Source organism: Cebus imitator, unplaced genomic scaffold (genome assembly GCF_001604975.1).
Source record: "Cebus imitator isolate Cc_AM_T3 unplaced genomic scaffold, Cebus_imitator-1.0 Scaffold79, whole genome shotgun sequence".
Lineage (NCBI taxonomy): Eukaryota > Metazoa > Chordata > Mammalia > Primates > Cebidae > Cebus > Cebus imitator.
The window spans coordinates 6,578,860-6,603,518 of NW_016107394.1; the positions used below are offsets into that span (position 1 = coordinate 6,578,860).

The 24,659-nt window shown below is 40.5% G+C and overlaps 1 protein-coding gene across 2 annotated transcripts in view; it reads left to right on the top strand.

Annotated features, from left to right (window-relative positions):
* Positions 1–5,426: 5,426 nt before the first annotated feature.
* Positions 5,427–24,659, top strand: part of ACER3 (alkaline ceramidase 3) — a 165,082-nt gene continuing 145,849 nt past the window's right edge. The window contains exon 1 of one of the 2 annotated variants that reach the window (XM_017533053.2): positions 5,427–5,628. In XM_017533053.2, the coding sequence (XP_017388542.1) occupies positions 5,526–5,628 (103 nt within the window). In that variant the 5' untranslated portion in view covers positions 5,427–5,525. The remainder of the gene's footprint in view (positions 5,629–24,659) is intronic. The other variant, XM_017533052.2, reaches the window with a different exon arrangement.

A 24,659-nucleotide genomic window follows, 5' to 3' on the forward strand; every position in this document is an offset into this window, starting at 1 on the left:
CATATTATCCATTTAAAGTATACACTTCAGTGGGTATTTTTTTTTTTTTTTGCATGTTCACAGAGTTGTGTAACTATCACCACAATCTAACTTTAGAACATTTTCGTCATCCTCAAAAGTTACCTATTCCCATTAACAGTCACCTCCTATTCCTGCTCCCTTTCTCAGACTTACTTAATCACTGATTTACTTTGTATCTTTTCAGATTTGCCTATTCTGGACGTTCCATATATTATAAATGGAATCACAACATGAGGTCCTTGGTGTCTGGCCTCTTTGATATGGCATAAAATTTTCAAGGTTCATCCATGTTGTAGCATGTACCAGTATTTCATTTCATTCCTTTTTATTGCAGAATAATATTTCATTGAATGGGTATATCACATGTATTAATCTATCCAACAGTTGATGGACATTTGGTGTGTTTCCACTTTTTGGCTATTGTGAGTAATGCTGCTATGATTATTTTTGTGCAAGTTTTTGGTGGACATATGTTTTTAATTCTCTTGGCATATACCTAGGAGTAAAACTGCATAGGTCATATGATAACTCCATTTAGCATTCTGAGAAACTGAAAAAGTTCTCAAAGCTGCTGCAGCATTTTACATACCAGCAAGGTTCGAGGGTTCCACTTTCTCCACATGCTTGCCAACATTTGTTGTTATTTGTCTGCTTGATTGTGGGTAACCCCCCATAAAGGCACCGAGGAAAGAGACCTAAACAGAACCCTGGCACAGTTAGGGCTTGAAGAATATCTCAGTTTATAGTGTTACTACCCAACTATTTCCTTTTATATAATCCTTTATATAATCATATATTAGTTTATAGAATTAGGGCTTGAAGAATCCCTTTATATAATCCTCTATATATAATTATATAATGGTTCATAGTATGAGTGCCTAAAGAATATTTCCCTACACATATATAATTATATCTTAGTTCATAATTGGAGGAATGCCTAGAGTGGACACGGTACAGAGCATGAATTAAGGAATAAGCAGCTTATAATCAGAGGAGTGTCTAGAGCAGACACAGTGCAGAGCATGATTTAAGGGAAAAACAGTTATACCAGGACAAGAATCCATGGCCCAGGCGGCAGCGTTCAGTATCGTAAAGATACCTGCTGTATGGCAGGCTTGGGGCAAGAGCCACTCCTCCTGATAAAGGAGTTGTAGGACCTTGCTCCAGCTCTTGTGGAAGGCTGCTCTCAGACCGGCAATCCACCTTGGTGACTGTGAACTTTATCAGATCTTGCTACTGTCCTGCTCAGAAAGCATTCCCCTATAGAACTCATTGGAAGCTGCCAGCAGGTGGCATAGACCGTGACAGCTCTGTCACTACTGTGTGACTTAAAGCATCCTCCTATAAATCTTCTTAGAATTAGTTTGCCCATAGATAGAAGTATTGCACACTGCACCCTCTTCACTGCGCACGGCCCGCCTTCAAGCCTTGGTGACCTAATGGGAGTGGAACACTTACTGCACATGACCCTTGCCTTGATGGGAATGGGCCCCTTGCTGCGCACTGTCCACCTCCTAGCCTAGGTGACCTAATGGGGGTGGACTCCTTGTTTTATTGCTCACGACCCTATCACTATCCTTAAAGATGATTTCACTCACTGCCCTGCCCCCTAACCTATACACAATAAATACTCACGCTTCTGGACATTCGGGGCCTCTCCTGACTCCCCTCATAGGTGGCGTGGTCCCTCCCCCTACAAGCCCAGCTGCATTTTCCTTGTACTTCTGGGTCGTGTCTCTATTTCTTCGATCCTTCGCCTCAGCACAGCATAAGGCACGCCCCATGACCCTGTGGGCCTTCAGCCGTACGCTTGATTATAGTCATCCTAGTGTGTGTGAAGTGGCAACTCACTGTGGTTTTCACTTGCATTTTTCTAATGGCTAAGATGTTGAACATCTTTCCATGTTTTTGTTGATCATTTGTATATCTTCCTTGGAGAAATGTCTATTCAGATCCTTTGCTCATTCTTTAATAGGGTTTTTGGGAGTTATTTATCCTTTGATTATTGAGTTCAAGTTCTTTATATAGTCTGGATACAAGTCTCATATAAGATATATGATTTGCAAGTAATTTCTTTCATACTGTGGGTTGTCTTTTTACTTTCTTAATGGTATCATTTGCAGCAAAGGAGTTTTTAATTTTGATGAAGTCGAACTTACCTATTTTTCCTTTTGTCACTTTTGTTTTTGGTGTTTTATGTAAGAAACCATTACCTACTCCAAGTTTACAAAGATTTATTTTTAGGTAAACTTCTAAGAATTTTATAGTTTCAGCGCTTACATTTAAGTCTATGATCTATTTTGAGTTGAATTTTGTTTATTGTAACAGGAAGGGCTCTAATTTCATTCTTTTGCATGTGGATATCCAGTTGTCACAGCATCATTTGTTGAAAGACTATTTTTCCCCTATCGGATTGTCTTGGCATCCTTGTTAAAAATCAATTGACCATAAATGTAAGGGTTTATCACTGGACTCTCAATTCTGTTCCTTTGATCTACACGTCTATCTTCACACCAGTAACTTCATTACTATAGTTTTGCCTTAAGTGTTGAAATTGGGAAGTGTAAGTCCTCCAGCTTTGTTCTTCTTTTTTAGTTTTGATTAGTATGGGTCCCTCACATTTCCAGGCATTGCTTTTATCCTCAAGGGGAAAATTTTTTAGAAAAAAAGAAAAAGGAACTGCAGGAATTATGAAATTCATTTTGTGTTTTCTAGTGATACTTCTGCAATGCACCTTTTCTCTTGGATGGGGGAATTTCTCTCTTTTAAGTTCAGTCCCAGTTATGGTAGATTTTCGTTTTCACTATTGATGAACACTGTGCAGAGTATTGACTCAGCCAAAGCCTCATCCTGCCTTCGGTCAGTTGGCTGGGTCAAAGGTTATTTTCACATAGGCGGTTTCACAACACCCTAATTTTTTATGTACTGCTAGCTAAGAATTATCACAGTCTATTGTTTTGGTTTCTGTACTGTTTTGATTGTACACCTCATTGGCAAATCACTTTTGAGTATGAGTTTTTGAATATTCATTTTGAGTATACAAATATGTAAATATTTCATTTATAAGTTATAGAAGCTCATGATTATTATATAAACACATAAACAAAACAGAAGTTTTAGAAGATGAGTTAAAATGACTAGAAGTAGATGGTTCCCCACCTCTCAATGGCTTTTATCTTGCTGGAGAGGGCCCTCTTGGATCTTTCCTGTTTACCTCTGTGTGGTCCTAGCACCCAGCCAGCCAAACCGGACCTGGTATACAGCAGAAGCTCAATGATGTTCGAAAGAAAATTTTCAGGCCAGGCAGGGGTGTACCTCAGGCTTGTAATCCCAGCACTTTGGGAGGCCAAGGCAGGCAGATCACTTGAGGTCAGGAGTTCGAAACCAGCCTGGCCAACATGGTGAAATCTTGTCTCTGGTAAAAATACAGAAAGTAGCCAGGTGTGGTGGCAGGCTCCTGTAATCCCAGCTACTGGGGATGGGAGGGTGCTGAGGCATGATTCCTGGGAGACGGAGGTTGCAGGGATCCAAGATGGCGCCACTGCACTCCAGTCTGGGGGACAGATGGAGACTCTGTCTCAAAAAAAAAAAAAAATTCAGCTAGCTTACTATTTTTATTAAAATACACTGCTTCCATCCCTAAGTTTTGCACCTAGCAAGTAAAGGTTCTGCACCTATTGTCTGCCAATTGGCTAGGGTTATTTTGTGGAAAGGCTATGGATCTTTTCATCTCTCCTTGTCTTCTCTTTTACCTTTGACTTGCATCATATCTGACTTATTTAGAAAATAGCAGTTTTATCATCCTTAATTTACACTCTTCATTTCATACCGTGTGGTTAGGCAGAGTCCTGATACGACCATAAAGAATGGAAAGCAAGGTCTCTGATCAGGATGTAGCACAGCAGGAGTGAACAAAAGGCAAGGAAGCTCTAGGGTGTGAACATCTGGGAAGGCTTCAGGGAACTGGATTTTAAAAGAAGAGTGGGCAGTTAGCCAAATGGAGAAGAGAGTTAGGCTGTCCCAGTTGAACTGTGGGAGCAAGGACAGGCGAGCCAACACATTCCAGGAGAGGGGTAAATTTGAGTTTGGTGTAGCTGAACACAAGGGGCAAGGGTGGCTGCATCTGTTTTAGGAAGAGCTCTCTGGCAGACCCGTGGAGTATTAGACTTTTTTTTTTCTTTTTTTTGAGACGAAGTCTCGTTCTGCAGCCCAGGCTGGAGTGCAATGGCGCGATCTCGGCTCACTGCAACCCCCGCCTCCCGGTTTCAGGCGATTCTCCTGCCTCAGTCTCCTGAGTAGCTGGGATTACAGGCACGTCCCACTACACCCGGCTAATTTTTTGTATTTTTAGTAGGGATGGGGTTTCACCGTATTAGCCAGGATGGTCTCGGTGTTTTGACCTCGTGATCCCCCTGCCTCGGCCTCCCCAAGGGTATTAGACTTTTTATTTATTATTTATTTAGAGACAGAGTCTTGCTCTGTACCCCCAAGCTGGAGTGGCACATTCGCAGCTCACTACATGCAATTTCCACCTACCTGGCTCAAGTGATCCTCCCACCTCAGCCTCTCAAGTAGCTGGGGCCACAGGTCCAAGCCACTGCTCCCGGCTAAGTTTTGTATTTTTTGTAGGCACGGGGTTCTCCGTCTAAGATACTCGCAGACTTGGGCTGGGAGTATTAAACTTTTGAAGCTGGAAGTAGGGATAGGCTGCTGGTTGCCTGGAAAGCAGTGCCCAATTACAGACAGAATGTGGAAACCTCTGCGCTTGGAGGCCCAAATGAAGCAGGGACACTTTGCTTTAGTGCTCTAGCTAGCAGCATTCTTTTTTTAGGATCTCAGAACCTACTTTTTTTTTTTCTTTCTGTCCTGGGTTTTTTACCCTTTCCCTTTGTCCCCAAGGGGCACTTACACCTTTATCAGAAAATTACGGTTTATTTCCTGAGCATCGCGGGGATTGGTTGGGGGTATTCTCTTTTGGGGTTCCATTGAGGCCTGTGGCTCAAAGGAAGACATAGAGGCGCTGCGCTGCACAGGTTTAATCAAGCAAGGGCTTGATTGAAGGCTTCATTCCACCCCCGCCCCAATTAAACCACACACACAGAATTAGCGGCTCTGACACACCCTGACAGAATAGCCTCTGGGGTGCCAGGAACCCCCCACCAACAGCCACCGGCGTGCCAACGCGGGCCAGGAAACCCAGGTTCCCGGCTCCTTCCTGGATTACGCCCCTGCCCCGCCCAAGGATGAAGGGGGGCGGGGCCAGCCGGCGCCCTCCGGGTGGGCCTTGCGCCAGGTCAGGTCCGGCCCGGCCCGGCCCCACGGCCCAGCGGCGCCGGTGGGCGGGGCCTCCCTCAAGGCAGTGTCAGTAACGGCGTCAGGCCCCGCCCCCTCGGGGAGGCAGGGCGGGTCGGGAGCGAGCGCGCTAGCTGGGCCGGAGCCGGCCTGGTCGCCAGCCTAGCCCGGCGCAGTGAGCGGAGCGCCTGGGCGGCGGCGGCGGCGGCGCGATGGCTCCTGCCGCGGACCGGGAGGGCTACTGGGGCCCCACGACCTCCACGCTGGACTGGTGTGAGGAGAACTACTCTGTGACCTGGTACATCGCCGAGTTCTGTGAGTGTGGCCTGAGGCGGGGAGCGGGGGCGAGAGGGCACCGGGCTAAGGAGACGCCATGTGAGGAAGGCAAAGGGCGAACCTGGCCGCGAGGGGAGGTGCCAGGCCTGGCCCCGGAGCTGGAGTGTGGCGCCCAGGGCCAGCGAGAGGCTGAGGGAAGCGGGCCGGGAGTCCAGTGTGTCGATGGAGGAGTGCCGGGGTCTGGGCGGGCGGAAGGGGGCCTGAGGATTAGAGGGGCGGAAGAGCAGTGGGAAGTGGCGAGCCCCTGCTGGACCTAAGGGGGAAAGCCTGAGGAGCAGGGTTGGGAATGGGCATTCCAGTCCGAGGGCGGAGTGGGGCCAGGCTGGGAGAGTGGAGGACCCTGCCCCTTGGAATGAGGGCCCGGGACACCTGCTCTGCTGTTGCCACCACCACCTTAGCCAGAAGGGGACCGTTCCTATCTTCCCTTTTTCCCAATCCGTGAGAATTCTACCGTGTTTCCCTTCCCTTTTCTGTTCTTATTAGACCTCCTCGCTAACCTCCAGGGAACAGGTTTACCAATCTGAGATCTGAAGCATCCCACCCCTATCCCCTAGGATGTCTTCAAGTGCCAGAGGTCATCTGCTCTCTTTCAACTGTCATCTTGCACCAGTAGTCGAAGGCATCTTGCACCTAGTCTGTACCTTCTGCTCCTGCCAGGCTCCCAAGAGCACAAGGGACCAAGTCCCTGCCCCACTCTGTCCTATCCGACTGTCTAGGAGTCAGGGGTCATTTGAGGACACTGCTTCCACTGATTGGACCTTCTGAGGATTTAAGAATTCTTCTCTAGCTGCTGCTCTGTCAGGCACTACTGGCCAGATTGGGCTTATTCTCTCTCTTTCTGTCTCTCTCTCTCTCTCTCTCTCTCTCTCTCTCTCTCTCTCTCTCTCTCTCTCTCTGTGTGTGTGTGTGTTTCCTAGATGATTTTTCCTGCCAGGCTAGGAGAAATCTGCCACTTCTTTTTCTATTGTTTAATCAGGTTTTGAGAGCACATTATCTGATCTTCTTTCACGTACCCGCTTCTGGCAAAGTGCAGAGACTATCCTTTGGCTAACGATCACTGCCTTCTTTTAGTTGGATCTACTTCTCAGGACATGAAGTGAAACTCTTATTACCTAACCTTCTCATTGTTATGTTCTGCTCCCAGGCATCTGCGCATGGCTTTGTAGGAAAGAGGCAAACATATCATGACAAGTGGTCCTACTTTATTCTGTTCTGGTAATTGGCTAAGTTTCCAAAAAAAAGAGAAAAAACACTTTTTGCAGTTTTCAGGACTTTAGTACTATTCTCTTATGACCATGATTTAGGCTGAGACTCACTTTTCTTGAACTATTAGTTTAAATGAATAATTTTTACATAATAATAGAGAAATGTAGGCAAAGGGATCCTTTGTAATGCAATTACTTGGAAGCCCACATGTTGGCAAAGGAAGCACTTTACCAGTTTGTTGTTAGATTACTTTGGCAAGTCCATGCCTGGTCCGGAGGACCGTGACCATGAGGGAAGAGATGAAAACCATGCATTCTGAGTTGGAAATGTGGAACACGGAAAAGAGAAACTCAAGAGTCTTCAAATACTGGATGGGCTATCATATAGAACAGTTATTATTTTTTTTTATTATTAGAATCTGGAATTAGGGCCTATGGGCAGAAACTATAACAGGGAAAATTTTGCTTCAATGTAAGGAAAAACCTTCTAACCAATGATATGGGAAAGGTTGACTTAGGGGACAGAGAGCTTTCTGTCACTGAAAGTGTTAAATCAGACGTTGTTCAACGAACTCCTAAATATTTTCAGAGGAAGAAAATTAGCAGAGAAAAGGGGCTAGCCTTAGTTGGTCTTTAGATCTAGATCCTTTGCAGCTTTATGGGTCTACCTAGATAATAATGACTTAGTTTACAACCAAGGTTTTGGATTCAAATCAAAAGAAAAAACTGGCCTGGGCGTTGTGGCCCATGCCTCTAATCCCAGTACTTTGAGAGGTCAAGGCAGGAAGATCTCTTGAGGCCAGGAGTTCGAGTTTAGCCTGGGCAACATAGTGACACCCTGTCTCCATAAAATATAAAAAATTAGCTGGGCATAGTGGTTTGTGCCTGTAGTCCCATCTACTCAGGAGACTGGGGTGGGAAAATCACTTGAGCCCGTGAGTTTTAGGTTGCAGTGAGTTATAATTGTGCCATTGTACTCCAGCCTGGGCAAGAGTTAGACCCTGTTTCTACAAAAAAAAAAAAAAAAAATTAAAAATGCAAAGAGAGAAAACTGGCAGTTAAGTCATGTGGACTATGAGAGAGCAAGATACTATGTTCTGGCAGATAGCTCTGAGAAATGGGAAATGACATTTGTTCTCAGTGTGCTCAGAAGAGGAAACTGCGCAGACTGCAGGGAGGGTTTTGACACAGGAATCAGAGGGGTTGCAAGAAGAGGATGAGTAAATGTTGGCAGCCCTTTGCACATGTACCTTGGGAGAAAATCGTCTGGAGGAAGTTGAGGTCAAGTCATCTTACCATAGCAAGTCATGAGTATCTATAACAGTATATCTTGGACTAAGAGAATTTGTTCTTTGAAAAATATGCTTATTAATAGTAATAGGTTTAAAATGTGTGTAAAGCAAATGCAATTTTAGCATCATGATAATATTTACATTAACGATAGTATTGATGACAATATGAAGGATAATAATGGCAATAATAGCTATTATCTAAGTGGTCACTATGCACTGCACTTTGCTAAGCACTTCATGTATCTTATCTCTTTTGATCTTTATAGTAATTCCAAAAAGAAGGTATTATTGTCCCCATTTCAAAGATAAGGAAATTGAAACTCTAGGAAATACTTTACCTAAGATTAGAGTAAGTGATGTAGAGATAGTATTCACGCTGAGGTCTGACTCTAACGCTACTATCCAGGTTACCTCTCCATCATTACTTCTGTCACACATTCATTGTTTTTCTCATATTCAAGAAAGGAAGATGGATATGAAATACTATGGCATCACAGAGGACAAACTGAACAACTATTCAGTTTACTCAACGATCTTTCAACTATCTTTCAGCATTAGAATATATGTATTTTAGGGAATAAGGAATAGTTTAGAGAATTGCATATTCAGATACGGCAGTGGTTCTCAGTCACTTTCAGCACCTGGAAACTGTCTTCCTGCCTCAGCCAAGATTAGTTTAAATTCCTTTTGTTTGAGCATATTGTAAGGACCTGGGGAAAAGGTATCTCATTGTGAAATAATAAGCCCTTTGACGTGCCAGAAGTTAAAGGTACAGGCAGTCCTTGTTTTGCATTGTAGCATGGGACCATACAAATGACTATTTAAGTTAAAACCAGGTAATGCTATGTTAAAAATCAATGGGAAAAGTTATGATTGTTCTGTGACCTTTAAAACTTTTTGTCAAACATTGTAAACTCTCTTACTGTTGGTTATGAATATATAGGGAAATGAAAAAAGTAAGCATATTTATTTAGTATACTTTAAAACATTAAAAACATTGAGAAATAAACTTTTTTCTTTATAAAAATCACTTATCAGGAGTAATTTAAACAGTGCTTGCCTTTTCATCACATAACTATAATATGGAATGAATATTTTTTATTGTTTCTTCTTATTATTTTATTTTATTTTTTCAGGCAGAGTATTGCTCTGCTGACCAGGCTGGAATGCAGTGGTGTGATATTAGCTCACTGCAACCTCTGCCTCCTGGGTTCAAGCAGTTCTCCTGCCTCAGCAACCCAAGTAGCTGAGATTAATAGGGACATGCGACCATGGCTGGCTCATTTTTGTATTTTAGTAGAGATAGGGTTTCATCATGTTGGCCAGGCTGGTCTCAAACTCCTGACTTCAAGTGATCCACCTGCCTTGGCCTCCCAAAATGCTGGGGTTACAGGTGTGAACCACCATGCCCACTCGTCTTTTTTCTTTTAAATTAAAACATTTTTAAAAACTTTTTTTTGGTTTTGTTTTTAGCAAGCTACTTCTACACTAATGAGGGCCAATAGTTTTTTGGGTTTTTCTTTTTTGAGACAGGGTCTCCCTCTGTTGCTTCAGCTGGAGTGCAGTGGCACAATCACAGCTCACTGCAGCTTGACCTCCCAGCTCAAGTGATCCTGCCACCTCAGCACCCCATAGCTAGGACTACGGGTGTGTGTCACCATGCCCAGCTAATTTTTTTTTTGGATTTTTAGTAGAGATGGGGTTTTGCCATTTTTGCCCAGGCTGGTCTTGAACTCCTGAGTTCAAGCACTCCTCCTACTTTGGCCTCTCAAAGTGTTGGTATTACAGGCATAAGCCACCATGCCCAGCCAGGATGAGTACTATCTTTTCTAATCTGTACCACCTTCCAGAATTTATCCTTTGTACTTTTAATATTGTGAAATCTCTCTAAGAGTTCGTTTAATGCAACCTTTTTTTGTTAGCATCATTTCTCCTGGGACATCTTTATCTTTTTCACCACGACTACATTATTCATTTAAGTTTGCCTTCGCTGAGTTTCTCAGGCTGCATGTTTTTGTTTGTTTGTTTTAAGATGGAGTCTCACTCTGTCACCCAGGCTGGAGTGCAGTGGTGCAATCTTGGCTCACTGTAACCTCCACCTCCCGGGTTCAGGCAATTCTTATGCCTCAGCCACCCAAGTAGATGGGAGTGTGCCACTACACCCAGCCAATTTTTGTATTTTTAATAGAGATGAGGTTTCATCATGTTGGTCAGGCTAGTCTCTTAACGCCTGACCTCAGGTGATTCACCTGCCTCAGCCTCCCAAAATGCTGGGATTACAGGCATGAGCCACCTTGCCCAGCAGTTTTTTTTTTTTTTTTTTTTTTTTGAGATGAAGTCTCACTTTGGCCCAGACTGGGGTGCAGACGTGCAATCTTGACTCACTACAATCTCCACTTTTCAGGCTCAAGCAATCCTCCCACCTCAGCCTCCCAAGAAACTGGGATTACAGGCACACACCACCATGCCTGGCTAATTTTTATATTTTTTTGGTAGAGATGGGGTTTCACCATGTTGGCCAGTATGATCTCGAACTCCTGGCCTCAAGTGATCTGCCCACTTCGACCTCCTAAAGTGCTGGAATTACAGGTGTGAGCCACCGCACCCAGCCCCTCAGACTACATATTTAGTCTCTTGAATGGCAGTAGTGTCAGCATTCCTATGGTCAGCTATTGCTTCTATAGCTCTGTTTACATTTGATTGAAATTTTACTTCCAACATTATATATTTTTGTTTCTCTGCTACCCTTTCGTAATTCTCAGCCAATTGCTTCTTTCTGTTACTCATTTTTGTAACATCGCATATAAGTTTATCACCAGGAGACACGGAGGCAACTCAACTACATACTCTTTGCTTTCTGTGCATGAACTGAGTAACAGGTATCACGTTCATTGTGACTGATCACCAACAGACATTGAAAGAAGTGACGTGGTTGGTCACTGATTGTGATATACTTCTGTTATTTGTATAGTGATTTGTGGACTTAAGATGTAGCAGTGAAGTTTGTATTATATTCATCATATTGAGCTACTCACACTTAGTATACAATGGTAACTGAAATTTGAATTGTGTAATGGGTAATTGGTGTTATTTAACTAAACTACGATAACTGAAATTTGGGCATATTGGAAGCCTGCAAATTGAAGAATGCTTGTATATTTCTAATCCTCAGAACATTCCTATCAAGGAATGTTAGGTGTTGTTACCCCATTGTAAAGAGGAGGGTGCTGAATCTTGGAGAAGTTAAGTAAGCAGTTCAGCATCATACAGTTATTAAGTAGCAGAAATGGCATTCAAATTTAGGTCTCATAACCCTTTCTACCAAGACATACTATCTATAGGAAGTAGAGTTTCAGATGCTGTTGATTTAGTGGAAGAAATATTACCTAAAGGGAAATGGAGGGGAATTCTAAGCTTTACTTATAGCTTCATGATGTGAGCCATCATGCCCTAGCCAAATTTTCTTAATTCATTCTTCTGACAGTGTAAATTTGGATTACTTCTACCTCTTGGCTATTGTGAACAATGCTGCTGTGAACATGGGTGTTCAGAGAAGAATTGCCCAGTTAAAAATTATTCAAATTTTTTTTTATTTATTCAGTAGATATTTACTGGCACCTATTTTGTCACTGACAAAGACTATAAAACTTTATTTGAAGACAGCTTCTCTGTTCAAAGTAGCCGAGAGGCCACACGTGGTGGCTTATGCCTGTAATCCCAGAACTTTGGGAGGCCGAAGCGGGCGGATCACTTGACATCACGAGTTGGAGACCACCCTGGCCAACATGACGAAACACCGTCTATACTAAAAATATAAAAATTCGCCAGGTGTGGTGGTGTGTGCCTGTAGCCCCAGCTACTTGGGAGGTCGAGGCAGGAGAATCACTTGAACCCAGGAGGTGGAGACTGCAGAGAGCTGACATTGTGGCACTGCACTCTAGCCTCGGTGACAGAGCGAGACTCTGTCTTAAAAAAAAAAGTAGCTCAGAGGCCAGCAGGAGTATGAACAGATAAGTACAAACAGGCACATTCTTTCTTTCAGTTGAAATGCCTTCCTGAAAATGTATTTGATCAAAGAATGTCCAAGAATTGACATATTATAAGAAAGGGTTTATCAGAGAGCTTATAAATAAAAAAATAAAGAAAGCTAAAGAATACTTGAAAATTCCCAATTATGATTTTACAGGGCCTACCTGAGTCTAAGGAGGTAACCTAGTTGGTATGACTTTCATGGTTGGGAAGAACGACTGTCACGATCTTGTATGACCATCTTGCCATATCCTTTTGTCTATGAGTGAGAATGATTCAAGGAACAAGCCAGGTATTGTTCCTTCTCATAGGTTTGCTCCCCTTCTCCCCATGCTATTCATAGGAAGTGGGCAGAATGAAAGCAGAGCAACCCTGAGTCTTTATACCTTTACTATGGGATTCACTTAGATGAGGGAATGAGGTCTTTTTTTTCCTTGCTGCTGCAGCACAAGACAAAAGCTTTAATCAGCCACCTCTGCCATACAGTTATATGATGAAAGGCATTTGACTGCTTGTAGCCCTTTGCTGTCTTTTGTTTATTTTCCTTTTCTCAGGTTCCTTCCTACCATCCTCCCTGAAGAGCAGCCTCAAGTTAGTGAGCACACATCAGGCTTCTTTTTTGGTCTTGGAACTCTGTGGCCTGGTAGAGGTGACATCCCTGTCACATTAAGAAAGATGCTCCTTTCTCTGAAGATTATTGACAGGCAAGCAGCATTGCCCCCAAATTATAACTCAAAAGCATCATAAGTCAACTGAAGAATGAAGGCCAAATGAAAGGACAAATTGAGTGTACAAAAGAGTTTAGGTTTAATATATCTGTGAGTGTGTGTGTGTGTGTGTGTGTGTGTGTGTGTGTGTGAATAGCCCATGGTTCCTGGCTCATAATTTCCATATCCCTTTTTAGAGTCATTTATTATAATGTTGGGGCACTATAGGCCTCAAAGTAGGCCTCAGGAAACAGATTCTCTGTCTCTCTGATCTTCCCCTGCCCTTCTTTCACCTGCCCAAAGCAGGACTCTAATCTGACTGTGGGTCACAAGACCCTCATTACAGAGAGAGTCCTGCCCCATACCCTGGAGGAAAGAATGCTGCACAGAGGAATCTGAACAGACAGGCTTTGCTGGATTTCTCCATTCTGTCTATTAATATTAGATTATACCTTTTTTGTCCAATCATATTTTGTCCAATCATATTGAAGTATAAACATGGCTGTTTATACTTCAATCATGCCTATCCAATGAAGTCTGCATAAAAGATTCAAGAGGACAGGGTTTGGAGAGCTTCTGGATAGCTGAACATGTGAAGGCTGACAGAAAGGTGAACAAGAACTCATCCATATATTAGGAGAGTGCTGTACCCCAAATCCATAGGACAGAGCCTCCTGTGCTCAGGACCCTTCCAAACCTGCTCCTATGTATCTCCTCTTCTGCCTGTTTATTTGTAAACTTTAAAATGCCCTTCATAATAAACCAATAAATGTGTTACCCTGGGTTCTGTAAGCTGCACTTGTCCCAGCGCCGGACTTGGGACAGGTGTCTGAAGGAAGGGGACAGTTTTGGGGACTGATCCCTCAACCTGTAGGATCTGACACTATCTCCAGGTAGATAATGTTGGAATCAAATTGAAGGACTCCCAGCTGGTGTCTGCTCCAGAACTGATTGCTGTAGAACTAATTGGGTTTCCCCACACACACTTGGTCACAAAAGTCTTCTGTGATGATCGTTGTGTTGTGAGAACAGAGGAAAAACACAGTTTGAGTTGGTTTTTGCAGACAGTATCCAAGTCAGACTGCCAGTTAATTGTTTTAGGTGCTATGATATATGTATGGTACACTGAAATGCAAGGAAAGGGTGCTTATTACAAACTTAAAACATAGATAGGTTCATGAAGCTTTTATAGAGTTAGTGCTGCAAGAGCTGCCATATCAGCTACTTACTCATTTTTAATTGCGGAAAAATACACATAACATAAAATGTATCATCTTAACCTTTTTAAATGTACATACAGTTTGGTAGTCTGTAGTGTTAAGTACATTCACACTGTTGTGCAATCAATTTCCAGAACTCTTCATCTTGCAAAACTGAAACTCTGTATCCATTAAACAATTCTCCATTCCCTCCTCCTTCTAGTCTGGCAGCCACCCTTCTACTTCCTGTCTCTCTATACATTTAACTACTCTAAGTACCTCTTATAAGTAGAACCATACAGTACTTGTCTTTTTGTGAGTATTTTATTTCACTTAGCATAATGTCCTTAAGTTTCATCCATGTTGTAGCATGTATCAGAATTTCCTTCCTTTTTAAGGCTGTTTAATATTTTATTATATGTGTTTGCCACATTTTCTGTTTTTTGAGACAGGGTCTCATTGTCACTTAGTCTGGAGTGCAGTGGCACGATCATGGCTGATGGTAGCCTCGACCTCCTGGGCTCAAGTGATCCTCCCACCTCAGCCTTTCAAGGTGCTGGATTACAGGTGTGAGCCACCATACCCCTGCATCATTTTTTTATTCATTCTTCTGTCAGTGTACACTTGGGTTGCTTATACCTCTTGGCTATTGTGAATAATGCTGCTGTGAACATGGGTGTACAAATATCTCTTCAAGCTCCCAAAGGTAGGACTCTGGACCATGTGGTAACAGAGTAGCTGTTTTAACCTTTTCATTATAAAGAAGGCTTTTAAATATTTTCTTTCATATGTGCCATGAATTTGTTATCACTCTTACATAAATTATAATTTATTATTACTCCTACATAAATTAGAATTGTTAATGTACTTTATCCCTGTTTTAATTAATCAAAAGCACATGTAACTCACCAAGACAAGTTCTAGATACTGTTACCATGCTGTAATGATTCATATGAGATACAGCCACTAATTACTTCAATGCATTGATATAAAACAAAACAGTATAATATTTTCATTACAGTCTTCTTGTGGATAAATGTGATTTTTGAAACATTAAAAATAGCCAACAGAAATAATGATAGTTAACATTTATGGGGTTTAATGTACAAAATTCTGTGAGTGTATTATTTGATAAGAACTCTTATTACAATCCTTACAACAACTCCTAAATTAGGTCCTGTAGTCCTATTTTAAAGACCTGGAAATTTAGGGCAGAGAGTAATCCCAGCTACTTGAAAGGCTGAGGCAGGAGTATCGCTTGAACCTGGAAAGCAGAGGTTGCAGTGAGCCAAGATTGCGCCACTGTACTCCAACCTGGGCAACAGAACAAGACTCAGTCTAAAGTTTTCCACTTTGCAAGTAGCAAAGCAAAGATTTAAACTCATTCAGTCTGACTTCCAGAGTGCATTCTCATTGTCTCTCTTCTTGTTTTACTTTTGCAGTTAGCTTTTTGAGGTATAATTTACTTACAATAAAATGCATCTGCTTTAAGTATATAGTGTAAAGCAAAAAGTATCTGAGACAAGTTTCAGTCAACTTACAAGTTTATTTTGCCAAGTTTAAGGATCATGACCTGTGACACAGCCTCAGGAAGTCCTGAGAACATATGCCTAAGGTGGTTGGGTTACAGCTTGGTTTTATGTTTTAGGGAGTCATAAGATGTCAATCAGTACATGTAAGGTATACATTGGTTCAGTTTAGATAGGTGGGACAACTTGAAGTGGTGAGTAGGGGGCACAGCTTACAGGTCATAGGTGGATTTAAAGATTTTCTGATTGGCAGTTGGTTGAAAGAGTTATGTTATTATTTAAAGCCCTGGAATCAATAGAAATCAGTATCTGGGTTAAGAGAAAGGGTTGTAGAGACCAAGGTTCTTATTATGTAGATGAAGTCTCATTGGAGGCTGCCCTTAGAGGCAATAGATGGCAAATGTTTTCCTTTTAAAAGATGCTAGACTCTCAGTTAATCTCTTCAGGATCAGAAAAAGACCTGGAAAGGGATGAGAATGCTCTATAGAATGAAAATTTCCTCTATAAGAGTCAGCTTTGCAGGGCCATTTCAAATTATGTCAAAGAAATATATTTTGGGTAACGTACTTTGATTTCTTTCAGAGCCTCACTATTTATCATGTGATGGTATACTAGAATCAGGTTGGAATTTGGTATCTTGTTGCTACAAAAAGTCTATTCTGTCAGTCTTAGGATCTCTACTTTTTAATGCTAATGCTGGCCAATTGTATGCCTGAATTCCAAAGAGTATAATGAGGCATATCTGACCCCTCTCTCTACCATCCCACCCTGTCCTTCATTCCTCAACTTTACCCCCGAAACCCTGGTATGGGCTGAACTTTTTTCTTTTTTCTTTTTCTTTTTGAGACTGAGTCTTGCTCTGTTGCCTAGGCTGGAATGCAGTGGCACAATCTTGGCTCACTGTAACATCTGCCTCCTGGGTTCAAGTGATTCTTCTGCCTCAGCCTTTCAAATAACTAGGATTACAGGCACCTTTTGCCTAGCTAATTTTTGTATATTTAGTAGAGACAGGGTTTTGCCATGTTGGCCAGGCTGGTCTCCAACTCCTGACCTTAGCTGATCTGCCTGCCTTGGCTTCCCAAAGTGCTGGGATTACAGGTGTAAGCCACCACACCCAACCTTGAAGTAGTCATTTAATTCCAAAAAGATGTACTTAACTACCATACTACCTTGCCTTCCTCCCTTACCACTTCTTTAGGTACCAGTGAGTCCAGGGACCTTATGGTGGGAACTAGTCATCTAATGTTCTCATTTTACAAATAAGGAAAAAGACCTTAAGAAGTGATCTGCCTAAAATTACATTGAAAGTTAGTGGTGAAGCCTAGATCAGAATCCACATATAGTAGTTTCTCAGTCTTGGAACTGATGGAGCTGAGGAGGGTGATGTCATTATTGTTGATGTCATAGTGATAATGGGTTACCAGATCACAGGACTTCCACCAAACAAAAAGTTTACAATGAACTGTTTTATTATCATGAAGATACCTAACATCTATGAAATGTTTTGTAACAATGGGCCTCAGACTTTAATGTGTATGTAAATTACCTGGGAATCTTATAAAAACACATTCTGGCTTAGTAGATCTGAAATGTGGCCTTAGAGCCTTCCCCCCCCCCCCTTCCTTCCGTCTTTAGACAGGGTCTAACTCTGTTTTCCAGGCTGAAGTTCAGTGGCATGGTTATAGCTTACTGTAACCTCAAACTCCTGGGTTCAAGGGACCTCCTGCCTCAGCCTCCTGAATAGCTAAGCACTACAGATGTGTGCCACCACGCCTGGTAAATTTTTTATTTTATTTTTTGTAGAGATGCTGGAAATCTCACTATGTTGTCCAGGCTGGTCTCGAACTCCTGGCCTCAAGCAAACCTCCCAAAGTGTTGGGATTATAGGCATAAGCCACCACGCCTAGCTGAGTCTGCATTTCTTAAAAGCTATCAGGTGATTCCAGTGCTGCTGGTCTGGAGACTACACTAGGCATTAAGCACAAATGCTAAGGTTTCCAGGAGAAGAAATTCTGCCTTAAGTTTGCAGCATCAACTCCTGCCTGAGTGTCCAGGGCACGGGTGATAGGGATGGGGCAGTGAAACCTTTATTTTGGGAGGTGTACTTGATTCCTTGCTTTGGTGGACTTTCCATTTCTCCTTTTCTCCTACCCTTTTTTCTTCCTTCTTTGATTTGTTTTTAAATTCAGGATTTTTAGATGTTTTCTGTGGGAGGTTCAATTGGATTATCTAATGTTACTTTTTATTGACTAAAGGATAAAAACCAAATTCTAACATGGCATGAAAAGCACTTCATTTTTTTTTTTTTTTTTTTTTTTTTTTTTTTTTTTTTTTTTTTTTTTTTTTTTTTTTTTTTTTTTGAGACAGAGTCTTGCTCTGTTGCTAGGCTGGAGTGCAATGGTGCAACTTCAGCTCACTGCAACCTCCACCTCCTGGCTTCAAGCGATTCTCGATTCCTCAGCCTCCCGAGTAGCTGGGATTATAGGCACACACCACCACTCCCAGCTAATTTTTGTAGTTTTAGTAGAAACAGGGCTCCACCATGTTGGCCAGGATGGTCTTGATCTCCTGACCTCATGATCCGCCTTCCTCAGCCTCGCAAAGTGCTGGGATTACAGGTGTGAGCCACTGTACCCAGCCAACACTTCATTTTTATAAAATAAAATTCTTTACACATTTAACAAAGTTGGAAGAATTCTTCAGTGAATATCCATTTACCCACAACGTAGATTCTACCATTAACCTTTTATTACACTTGTTTTACCACATACCGATTCATTTTTCCATTCCTTTCTCGAGACATCAGTTCATTTTATTTTTTGGCACATTTTGAAGTAAATTGCAGACATCTGTTTGCTTTCCTCTACATACTTCAGCATTCATATCATTAAAGTTTAATTCCCTGTGTTTTTCTTTTGATGTAAAATTTACATTCAACATAATATACGAATCTTTTTTTTTTTTTTTTTTTTTTTTTTTTTTTTTATGTTTTTTTTTTTTTTTTTTTTTTTTTTTTTTTTTTTTTTTTTTTGAGATGGAGTTTTGCCGAGGCTGGAGTGCAGTGGTGCAATCTTGGCTCACTGCAACCATCCCAGGTTCAGACGACTCTCCTGCCTCTGCTTCTCGAGTAGCTGGGATTACAGGCATGCACCACCATGCCTGGCTAATTTTTGTATTATTAATAGAGATGGGGTTTCACCATGTTGGCCAGGCTGGTCTCGAACTCCTGACCTCAGGTGATCTGCCCACCTCAGCCTCTCAAAGTGCTGGGATTACAGGCGTGAGCCACCACTCCCAGCCTGTAATACACAAATCTTAAATTATTTTTGCTGAATTTTGAGAAATACATACACATATATAATAACCTCTATCAAGATGTAGAACTTTACCATCAGCCAGGAAAGTTCTCTCATGCCCCTTCCTTGTTAATCCGTGCCTCCATCTTCCCCATTCTGTCCAGCACAACCACTGTTCTGATTTTATTTTTTCCGTACCATAGATTAGGTTTGCCTGTTTTAAAACTGCATAGAATTGGACTAATCTAGTATTTACCATTTGGGAAGGCTTTTTTGTTCAGCATGTTTTTGAGATTCATCCATGTTGCTATGTGGTAGGATTCCACTGTATAAATATACCACAGTTTATTAACTCATTTTCCTGTTGATAGACGTGGCTGTTTTTAGGTGTAGGCAAATATAAGTAAAGCTGTTATGACATTCTTGGACAGATCTTTTTGTGGATATTTTCTTTTCTCATAGGTAAATGCCTAGGATTGGAATAATTGGGTCATAGAATATGTGTACGTTTAGTTTTATTAGATGCTGACAGACCTTTTTCCAAAGTGGTTGTACCATTTCACACACAGAGCATTTGATCCACATCCTTGTCAACATTTAGTGTCAATCTTTCAAATTTTAGTCATTCTGGTGGATGTGTAGTTGTATCTCATTGTGCTATCCAGTCTGTTTTTAACTCTTCAGTCTTTCTTTCATTTCCTTGCCCTACTTTCACTCTTGCCAAAACAAGCTATTTACATATACATTAATATCCCGTGTACTTTTTATTGTTCATATTGTTCCCATAGAGGTAATGATAAATTTGTTTTAAAATTATGAAGTTTGTGATGGTTATTCAGCAATAAATAACTGAAAACTGTGTCTGAAGTTGAGTTTTGAGAAATTTTGATTTTCTGTTGTGAAAACTCAGAGTATGTCATCTTATATCATGCCTTTTATTCTTAGATGAGCCTACAGAATAAAGGTTAGTGCTTTTATGAGCCCATCTGAAGATTTAAAAAAAAAAATTTATCAGCATCATTTTATTTATACCTATAATGTACTCAAGACTCAAAAGAGTAATTTTAGCCAGTGAAAGCAAGTAAATACCTCAGGGTTGAAATAATTCAGTTATGAAGCTGGAAAAAAATCTTTGACTCATCATAGGTATAGATTCTTGTTCTAACGTATGTTCTTTAACTTCTCAGAGCATACTGCTTTTAACAGCAAGTAGAAAGACTGGCTAGAGTCAGCGAACAGCAGAACTCCAAAACTATGCATGTTAAAATCTTGATGCTGCCATAAAAGCTGTGTTTTTATGATCTTTACTCACTTATTCATTTATACAAAATGATAAGGAGAGATTCTAGCTAAGATACTTTTCCTGAAATGAAACATTGTAGTTTCTAAGCTATTTCACCTTCTGAGTAACAGTTTTTCCTTTTTCCCTCTTTCTTTTTTTAAGCAGATATGAGGGCAATCTGACTTTGTCTTCTGAAATCCCATTGATCACTAGAGTTGATTCAATTAATCTTGCCATTCAGATGGCTGTTTTGTGTTCAGGAAGTCCAACCTAAAGGTTGACAAATGAGGATAATTATGACCTTGATAAAAGAGGACACTCCTTTGTTTCAGAGCAGTCATCATTAAAGAAACATTTAGCACCCTCTGTGTTCTTCCCTGATCCCATCTTCTTCCTTTGGAGATAACCAGTATACTTAATTTAGTGTTTACCATTTCCTGGCTTTTACCTCTTTGCATTCTTAAAAATATGCTGTTTAGGTTTACTTGTTTTATATTTTATATAAGTGGAATTGTACTATATGTAGATTCTTCTGCAACTTGCTTTTTTTTTGTAACACAACTTATGCTTGTTAGTATCATTCATGTTCCTGAGACTTGACTGTGTTAATGGATATAGATATCGTTCATTTATTTTTGCTGTTGTTTAGTATTCCACTGTAGGAATATATTGATTTATCCATTCTTCAATTATTGGACATTTTGTTGTTCCCAGGTTTCTGCTGTTATAAATAAGGCTACTGTGAACATTTCTATGCATCTTCTGGTACACAGAAATGTAAGGGTTTCTGTATACTTAGGAGTGTAATTGTTAGAATATAGGTCATGATCATATTCAACTTTAACTATTAGGTTGGTGCAAAAGTAATTTTGGTGTTTGCCATTACTTTCAGTGACAAAAGCTTCAATTACTTTTGCAATGACCGAATAGAATTTCTCGAATTTTTTGGTCTCATGATCCCTTTACACATTTAAAAATTATTGAGGACCGCAATAGCTCTGTGAGTTAAATCTACTTGGTATTTACTGTATTAGAAGTTAAAGCTGAAAAGAAATTAAATCTTTATTTATCCATTTAAGATTTGTGCCTGTGAGAAAGGAGATTTATGCCCTGTCTTGTATCAGTAGTATGTTTCTTTAGATTATTGAGTAGTATCCCATTGTATGAATGTAATAATTTGTTTATCAGTTTTCCTATTGACAGATACCTGGACTGTTTCCAGTTTTTGGCTATTATTAATAAAGTTGAACATTCTTATACAAGTCTTTTTGTGGATGTATATTTTCATTTTTCTTGAATAAACACCTAGGATTGGAATTGCCAGGTTAGGGTTGGTTTATGTTTAGTTTTATAAGAGCCTGTAAGACTTTTTCTCCACAGTGATATATCATTTTTCATTCTCATCATGAAAGTTTTCATCCACAACAATGCTTGGTGTTGTCATGCTTCTTAATTTTATCCATTCTGGAGTGTGTATAGTAGTATTTGATTGTAATTTTAATTAGCATTTACCTGATGTCTAATGATGTTGAGCATATTTTCTTATGCTTATTGGTCATTTGTATATCTTCTTTTGTGAAGTATCTTCAAATCTTTTGCCCATTTAAAAAAATTGGATTGTCTTTTTATTATTGAGTAATAGGGGCTCCTTAGATATTCTGAATATAAGTCCATTTGCCAGATGGATATTTTGTGACTATTTTCTCCTTGTCTATGGTTTCCCCACTTTATTTTTTTAAAGATGTTTTTTGACAAGAAGTTGTGTATTTTGCTGAAGTCTAATTGATCAGTTTTTTTCTCTTATGGTTATTGCTTTTTTTTTTTTTTGAGACGGAGTCTCACTCTATCACCAGGCTGCAGTGCAGTGGCATGATCTCGGCTCACTGCAACCTCCACCTCCTGGGTTCAAGCAATTCCCCTGCCTCAGCCTCCCAAGTAGCTGGGACTATAGGCATGTGCCACAAAGCCTGCCTAATTTTTTGGATTTTTAGTAGAGGCAGGGTTTCACCATGTTGGCCAGGATAGTCTTGATCTCCTGACCTGATAATCTACCTCCCTCAGCCTGCCAAAGTGCTGGGGTTACAGGCGTGAGCCTCCATGCCCCACCAGTTATTGCTTTTCATAGCTTGTCTATTCCCATGTTTTCTTCTGGAAGCTTTATAGTTAATTGCCTTATATTCAGGTCTATATTCATCTCAAATTTATTATCACATATGGTGTAAGGTAGGGATTGAAGTTTATTTTTTCCTCATAGGCATATCCAGTTATTTTAGCATTATTTAATCATGTAATCTTCAAATAGAAGTTTCACTTCTTCCTTTCCAATCTTTATGCATTTTATTTCTTTTGCTTGCATTATTGCACTGGCTAGGACCTCCAGGATGATGTTGAGTAGGAATGATATCATGAGTGGACATCCTTGCCTTTTCTTGATCTAAAAAACAAATAATTCAGTATTTCATTATTTTTATTTGATTGAGGAAGTTGTTTACTTGCTGAGATTTACCATGAATAGGTGTTGGGTTTGTCAAATGTTATTCTGTACAAAGTGATCATGTGATTTTTATCCTTTGTTAATATAACTAATTAGTTGATTAATTTTTGAATGTTGGATTAACTTTGTTTTGCTGGCCCACTTGAACATGATATGTTATCTTTTTTATGTATTGCTGGATTTGATTTGCTTGTATTTTTGGCAGGGTTTTTGCCAGGATTTTTTGCATCTTTGTTTACAAGAGATATTTTTCTGAAATTTGTTTTTTTGTTAGGTTTCTCACATCAAGTTTTTAAGTTGTTTTTCAAGGAAATTTGTTTATTTCCTCTAAATTGTTGAATATATTAACAAATTATTTCTAATATTTTCTAATTGCTTTTTTAATGTCTGTAGAATCTGGGGTAACTGTTCTTTAATTCCTGAAATAAGCAATTTGTATATTCTCTCTTTTTTGATAATTAATCCTAATGGTTTATTCGATTTTATTAATTTATTTTAATATTATTATTTCTTTGAGATGGAGTTTTTGTTCTTGTTGCCCAGGTTGGAGTGCAATGCCACGATCTCAACTCACCACATTCTCTGCCTCCCGGGTTCAAGCGATTCTCCTGCTTCGGCCTCCTGAGTAGCTGGGATTATAGGCATGTGTCACCTTGCCCAGCTAATTTTGTATTTTTAGTAGAGATGGGTTTCTCCATGTTGGTCAGGTTGGTCTCAAACTCCTGACCTCAGGTGATCCACCTACCTCGGCCTCCCAAAGTGCTGGGATTTCAAGCATGAGCCACTGTGCCCGGCCTATTCAATTTTATTAATTATGTCAGAAGTACAACTTTTGGCTTTGTTAATTTTCTCTACTTTATTCTTATTCTGTTCTTTATTTTTCCTTCTACTTACTTTTATTTAATGTATTCCTTCTGTAGTTTCATGAGATGGAAACTTTGAATGCTGATTTTATATCTTTCTTTGTTAATAGAAGCATTTAAAGTTGTAAATTTTCCTCTTGGCATACAAATGATTTTTCCTTTGTGCGCCCAACACAATCAACACAAAAGATTTCTGTGACCAGATGTGTGGGGATTTCTGCCCACCAACAGACAAGCAATCAGTTTTGCAGTGGACACTAGCTGGGTATCTTTCAATGCAATTCTGACACTATCTACGTGGTAGTATCAGATCCCACAGATTGAGAGCTCAGTCCCACAAGACTGCCCTCCACTTCCCATGCCAGTTAGAAGCCCCATGTTGTTTTACCTGTGTTTCTGACTAACCTGCTATGAATTGGATCACATTCAGATTCTTCTTGGCCTCTCTGTGCAGCATTCTTTCCTCCAGGGTATGGGATGGGACCCCTTCTGAAATGGGGGTCTTGTGATCTGCAATTAGACACACTAGGTCAGAGAATTTTTGTCCAGCTCTGAGACAGAAAGGTGAGGGATGATTAGAGTATATTTTTTAGTTTCTATGGCCTGCCATGGGGAGAAATAACAAGGGCTATGGGAATTATAAGCCAGGAACTGTGGATGAAAACATATATATATATATATATATATATCTGTTATGTATGTATACTATCACAGCACTCCCTAAGCCTATTGTGCTGGTATTTGCAAGTGGGACCTTTGAGACATAATTAGTTCATAATCGTTATGACTAGGATTAATGCCCTTGTAAGAAGATGCCAAGGCTGATGTCGTGGCTCACACCTGTAATATCAGCACTTTGGGAGGCTGAGGTAGATGGATTGTTTGAGCCTGGGAGTGTGAGACCAGCCTGGGCAACATAGTGAAACTCATCTCTACAAAAGTAAAAAAAATTAGACCCACATGGTGGCATGCATCTGTAGTCCAGCTACTTGGGAGGCTGAGGTGGGAGGATTGCTTGAACCTGAGAGGTCAAGGCTGCAGTGAGCTATGGTTACACCATTGCACTCTAGCCTGGGTGACAGAGTAAGACAATGTCTCAAAAAATACATACATA